The 6,702-nt window shown below is 34.0% G+C and overlaps 1 protein-coding gene across 1 annotated transcript; it reads right to left on the reverse strand.

Moving 5' to 3' along the window:
- Positions 1-2,841: 2,841 nt before the first annotated feature.
- On the reverse strand, positions 2,842-5,118 carry LOC104110214 (ras-related protein RABA3). Its single transcript, XM_009619664.4, has 2 exons — positions 4,411-5,118; positions 2,842-3,470 (listed from the first exon to the last, which is right to left on the reverse strand). Exons 1-2 carry the CDS (start codon positions 4,695-4,697, stop codon positions 3,005-3,007), a joined length of 753 nt encoding a protein of 250 aa, XP_009617959.1. The 5' UTR covers positions 4,698-5,118; the 3' UTR covers positions 2,842-3,004.
- Between the last annotated feature and the right edge of the window lie 1,584 nt (positions 5,119-6,702).

The raw sequence follows: 6,702 nt of genomic DNA on the forward strand, positions 1-6,702 counted from the left end.
CTATTGAAACCTTCAAATCCCGATTCTGAGGTCATTTACTCAAAATTCAAACCTTGGTCAACTCTTCCAACTTAAAACTTCCGAATTGAGAATTTTCCATCTGAATCAACTCCAAACTTCTCCAAATTTAATTCTGACTATGCGTACAGGTCATAAAACATGAAGCGAAGCTACTCAAGGGCTCAAATCGTCGAACGACGTACTAAAGCTCAAAACGGCCGGTCGGATCGTTACACATCCCACAAATCCTTTAACTTCAAATAATATGCCGATACAGACAAGGTTCCTTGCGTTAGGGTAAAAATTTCTTTGTGTAGATAATACATTCGTGAAGAATTCACCTTATCAAACCTCTCACGAAGGTTTTCCCAGATTGCTAGAGCACTAGGGCGAAACAGAACACCACTTAGCAAATCATGCCTTACATTGTGCATTAGCCATGATTTGACAATTGCATTGCAACGATCCCATAGATGATTGAACCTAGTTCCATAGGTATCTGTGGTGATCGAACCATCAACAAAGCCCAGCTTGTTTCATGTTTGCAACAAAACATGAAACAGATACAAAACATCCATAGCTTGGCTCCAAAGTGTATAATTTTCCATTCCGATCAATTTAATTTCCAATGTAAGGGAACTTGGTCTATCAGAAGGATGCAGATACAAAAGAATGATTGTGATCAATCACAATCGATTCTTGCATGATTGATTATTTAGAAAATTCTTATTCTTCGACTGTATCTCCCGCCATTGGAATTGGGGCACAAATCAATAAGCAAATTTTTGGTGAATCTCTTGATTTTCGACTAAATTCGTGAAGAAACCCCTAGATTCACACGATTAATGCTTGGATTCCATGTTACTTCTCACAGATTTGGAGAATTGAATGGATGCAAATGGAGAGGATCGAGCTGCAGAGAAAATGTAGAGAAAGAAATTGTGAAACAGATTTTCTGTTATTTTCACTTAACCGACTTTGTGTTCATTTACACTGTTAATATATAATGAACAAACGAGCGACTCTAGTTAATTAGTCTAACTATGGTCTAAACAATGACCGTACACCTAAGTGACAGTTGTGGAGTCGGTGAGTTCCTCTACAATAATTACTTTTGAGTTTGCGGTGAGAGAAGGTTTATCTTTTAGATGAAGCTATTTATAAATATAACATGTCTGTCTTTTGAAGAACCAAACCACTTTCTGTTCTATTTTACAATATACATCATAGTTATCGTATATATACTTCCCCCATTATAATATTCCAATATAGTTGTTGACTTTAATTTATTATGATTATTAAGAGAAAAATTGTATATAAATTAATTTGCTAAAAGAACATGTAGGCGCCATTAACAATTTTGCAGTAAAAAAGAGGAAAATATTTTATTCGTATTAAAAAGAGTTAAAAGTAGTGTTATTGATGACTATTTTTGCAGAATTTTCCATTAAAAAGTAGGAGAAATATACTAAATTATAACATTTTGGGCCAAAGAGTACCGAGTAGTATATTCCATTATATGGCTTTTTTCACTTTTAGTCCTTACCAGAAATTATTAATATTTTGTAGTCGAAAAAGCATATAAATTTTATATAATTTTTGTATATAACATATATATATATATATATATATATATATATATATATATATATATATATATATATATTTTGTTATTATTTTTAGAGCGGCTATACAGTATATTTTTCCTATATTTTTATATTATGGTTCTTCCATTCATATAATTTGGCGCGCAAGTGCAAATTTATCGATTTTCTTTTGTTTCTACTAGTATTATTTTTGTTGAGTTTAATTCATACTGTAGATTAATCAAATTTATCATGCTTGTTCACTCTATGCTTACAATCAACTGCACATGTTTCGACATTGAGCTACCTATATCCATTTGTAAATTTTTTGAGCATCGATAGGGTTACAATTTAGACATTTAACCACTGTAATTTTGCACAAAGTATTAGAGTCAGACTTCATATAAGAAGTTAAAACTTAGAAGGCACGGCTTCCAAAGAAGTACTCCCTCCGTTTTAATTTAAATGGCATTTTTCTTTTATCAAGAGTTAAATTGCGTGAAGTTTGACCAATATTTTAAAAATATATTTTGTTATCATATTGACATGAGAAAAATTGCAACTTATAGTATTTTTCGTTTAGTTTTTTAATATCTAAATTTTAATTTTAAAATACTAACTTGAACTAATTTAATTTAACTTCAAAGTTTAGTCAAATTGACTCTCGATAAGCAAAATGTGTCATTTAAATTGAAACAATACAATTTTGTGGTAAGAATTTGAAAAATCATATATGTAAGAGGAATTTCTCCCCTGTTTTGGGTTTAAAGTTACGTTTTTCTTGACGATTTTGTGAGTGTACGCGTATTGGAAGAGTAATTTGTATTTTATCTAAGGTTTATTAACATACGCAGTTTGCTTAATTGTAACTAATAACCCATCTAACATGCGAGTAGTAATTTCGTCAAAAAGCATTTAATAAGAAATATCTAACTACTTTAAATGGACTCTGTAAATTTTCACTCTGTGAAGCTGTAAGATTATATAAGCAGCTACCCATGCATTTCAAAATTTTGCTTCTAGTTTACACATGTTTTAATGCTGAGAAAATTTGATACTGTACAATTCAATTCCACATTACTATCTCCAAATAGCCATTCCTATCTAACTTTTCTGTCGTGGAGCCTTGACTAGGCCGGTTTCCTTTTTTATTTTTGTTGTAGTGATTTTCTTGTTATGATACTTTAAGAAAATCATGTACTACATATTAATATGCAAATAAAGTTCAGTAGAGAATCAACTGCATACAAATAAATTGATCACAAACCACTCCACATTCCCAAATAATCTAATCATTCGCTACAAAGCCAAGAGGGAGCAATAGATTTCCATATACAAGCACATGTTTGACACACTTATCATATTTATATCTCTCCGTTGTTTCCTTTTGTTTAAATAACACCCCAAAGCTAGTAAGATTAGCAAGAGCAAGAAGATATTTTCTTCATCTCGCTAACTTCAAAATCAGAACCAGAAATAACATCAATCTTCAACCCTTTAAGCAACCCATTATTGGTTTCTTTGATGTGATTTCCATTAGCAGCAGAACCTATCAACAAAGTCTTCCTTGACACCACTTTATATATTTCTTCCAATAGTTTCAAGAATGCTGACTCTACATTGTGGCCGCTAAGAGCTGATGTCTCAGAGAAAAATAGCCCTTGCCTCTCTGCAAATTCGACTGCATCTTCGGTTGGAACTGCCCTCAAATCGACTAGATCGGCTTTGTTACCAATCAATGTGATCACAATAGAACTATCGGCATGAGCCCTGAGTTCATCAACCCATCTAGCTACATGATCGAAGCTCTGTCTCTTTGTTATGTCGTAAACTAACATAGCTCCTAGTGCTCCTCTGTAGTATGCACTTGTCACTGCTCTGTACCTGTTCGATACAGGGGCCAATGTTTGTACATTATAGGCAGGGAAAAGTATGGATGTACCTACTGTCTCAAGCTCAAAAGAAATAAATTTCTTGGTACTAAGTCTGATTTAATACACTGCCTGTTTAAGTTTGTACCCTCGTCTTTCTACATATCGTACTGTAACTAGGAAGGTTGTGAAACTTTAAACTAGTTAACCAAGATATATTCAAGATGTCAGAAAACACTCATCTAGATTACATTATGTTACCATTCTAACTTAAAACTGATCTCATGGACTCATCAAATATAGTATAGTGCGACATAAATTTGATTGTTTAAGATAATTCATTTGAGTGAGAAATTACAATTAATTGATACAACCACATGACTAGGAAAGCAACCTGTACAATGTGCGTGTTGAAAATCGCTATCCTCGGCTTCATTAATGTAGTTGTTAGGGAGGGTAAAATGGCATGTGGTAGCTGAAATAACGTTGTCATAGTCCAAAAACACGATATATTAGTAGCGACGGAAGAGTTGGGCCCTCATTAAGTTGGATTGTGAAAGGTAGTAGGTTCAATCAACTTACTAACTCTACAAATGATGTTGCTGGACCACTGTACTTAGCTTGACTAAACAAAACTATAATCTCTCAAATTTAACCCTATTAGGCAACAATATTGACTTAGTAATTGCCCCAGCGAAAAGCTAAATCATATTGAGTTGAAAAATATGAGCAAAACCAACAAACCAGAAGTCATGATGAAACTAAGTGGAAGGGAAACTAAAACAGGCATTATGTGAAAATGAATGAACCAATTAATTAGCACAATTGAGAAGACCCTGGCGGTCCGGCCTTTCACGTGAATCCCGTGCATAGCGGGAAGTTAGTGCATCTTGATGACTTTTTTTTTATAAGAAGAGAGAAAAGAAGGAAAAGAAAGAGAGAGAGAGGCAAACCTTTCTTGGCCAGCAGTGTCCCAGATCTGGGCTTTGATGACTTTGGACTGAATGGAGACAGTCCTAGTCTGAAACTCTACACCAATGGTAGATTTGGAGTCAAAACAGAACTCATTCTTAGCAAACCTGGAAAGTACCTGAGTTTTCCCAACAGCAGAGTCCCCTATTACCACAACCTTAAACACATAGTCTATCTTAATATCCTCATGAACACCCCCATTCAAACCTTTCATTTCTTGCTGTTGCTTCTGATCGTCAACTATAACGCCACTCATTTCTTGGTTCATCTTGTAAACCAACTGCTGCCTGCTTCTATACACAAAAATAACTTAAGAATGATTTTGTACCAAATGATCTGTTGACTGTTGGGAGTCAGAAAGAAGAAGAAGAAAAGCTTATATTAACTCCTTTACTTTACTGGTCCGCAAAGGCTGATGCAATTGTATAGGGTGACACTGGACAGTAACCTGACATTACTCGTTTCAATTGTATCACTGAGTAAATGTGTGTATATGTCGGTCTGTGTCAAAATTTCAATTTATGGGTACAATATAGTACGATTTAATGTTCATTATATTGAAAGACTGGTTTTTTAAACTGCTTTGCCATCTCACATACTCATATATACGTTGTTTCTAAAGCGGAGTAGTAGGGTCTTAATTTCAGGCGAAATGCCCGGGAAAAATGTGACGCAATTAGCCTTTCAAGAAAGCAACTTATGATTGTCGAGGTGTGTCTTATAATTACAACCAACCTTGAACCAATTATTAAAGTTTAACTAAAGCTAAAGTTATTTGGTTAGGTATGCAACCCTACATTTGACAACAATATGTGTCCCTTGGCCAAAATAAAATGATAATAGTTGGCGGATCAAAAATTTTTAGTATATTGGTGCACTATTAAAAAAAATGAGGAAAAAATATATTAAGTGAGAATTGATCCCTATTCGTCTTGAAAATTAACTTAACATTCAATCAAGTGCATCATTCAACCTTCTTGAAAGATGGGTGTCAACATTTAATATTATACTAATTTTAGAATTCTATTGCATCAACACCAAGCTGAGGAAAGTAAAAAAATAAGTCCCTTATCTTTTAGGAGTCAGTCTAATTAAAAATATACCTGGCCAGTTTTAGATTATTTTTTTTCCTACCAAATTGAACACCTGTTGTTTTCGTTATATTTAAACCACATGGTCTAATTATGTTTAACGGAATTGTGAGCTGTTTAAACTGAACTCATGATGACTGCTCCTTATTTTATTTCTCCTAATTTGTATTTAAGAAAAAACCTAACTTTAGGATTTCAACAACAAAAGGGTGCTATTGAGGATTCTAAGGATATATCAACACTAATTCATTTGCAATGGTAGAAAGAAGCGTATAATGAGTTCAATCCGCCTCTTAGTTTCTTTAGCCTAAACAGCTCATGTGCGTCTAACGGACCAGTGCTGCCAAACATAACTAACTCAGCATGTTTTAACTATAATGAGGATCAAATGTGCTCAGTTTTGATTAATATAAAGGGCTAAAATGCTTAATTGTACATTTGAAGGATTATTTTAGACCAACCCAAAACATAAGTAACTATTTTTGCTATTTTTTCTCCAAGCTGCTACCCCTTGTATTTATTAACCTTTCATTCTGCCTCCCCTCTAATAAAAAAGGAAACTGAAAGAAAAGAATAATTGAAGCAGGGCATCCACAAGTGTGGTTAAAACAGTCAAATGGGTGCAAATTTTAGAGATTAAGATTGAAATTCCAGTAAAAATATTTTAGGTGAAATCTTTCCATTTATTGGAGCTTCCATGGACAGAATTATTAGTTATTTTTATTGGTGAAAGGTGATAGATATCCTGTAAATCTTCAACAGGGTTGTTTAAAAGAATAATGAAGGGTTTTTTTTGGGGGGTGGGGGGGGGGGGGGGCGTTCTTAATGTACTGTTTCAGGCAAATTCAAATAACGACATAAATGTACTCTCATGCAATCTGATAACTCTCCGACACAATGCTATGCGCTGACGCTTTGGCGAAAGAAGCTAAGCCAGACAATGACCAAAGCCCTACTATTGGGTGTCTTTTACCGAAGCCAGAAGCATTGTTTGCTTCTGTAGAACAAAGTTCCATATGGTAATTGTAGATTTCCCCCTGAAGTAAAAAGTCATGATTGAGTGGTCAAAAGATAAAGTGGGAGAATCACATTTACTTCGGAACGGCCGCACACCGACACAATTATTGTCAATTTATTGTCTAAACCAAACACCTTATTGTTTACCCTAAAAAATAATAGATA

This window comes from Nicotiana tomentosiformis, chromosome 1, assembly GCF_000390325.3.
Source record: "Nicotiana tomentosiformis chromosome 1, ASM39032v3, whole genome shotgun sequence".
Classification (NCBI taxonomy): domain Eukaryota; kingdom Viridiplantae; phylum Streptophyta; class Magnoliopsida; order Solanales; family Solanaceae; genus Nicotiana; species Nicotiana tomentosiformis.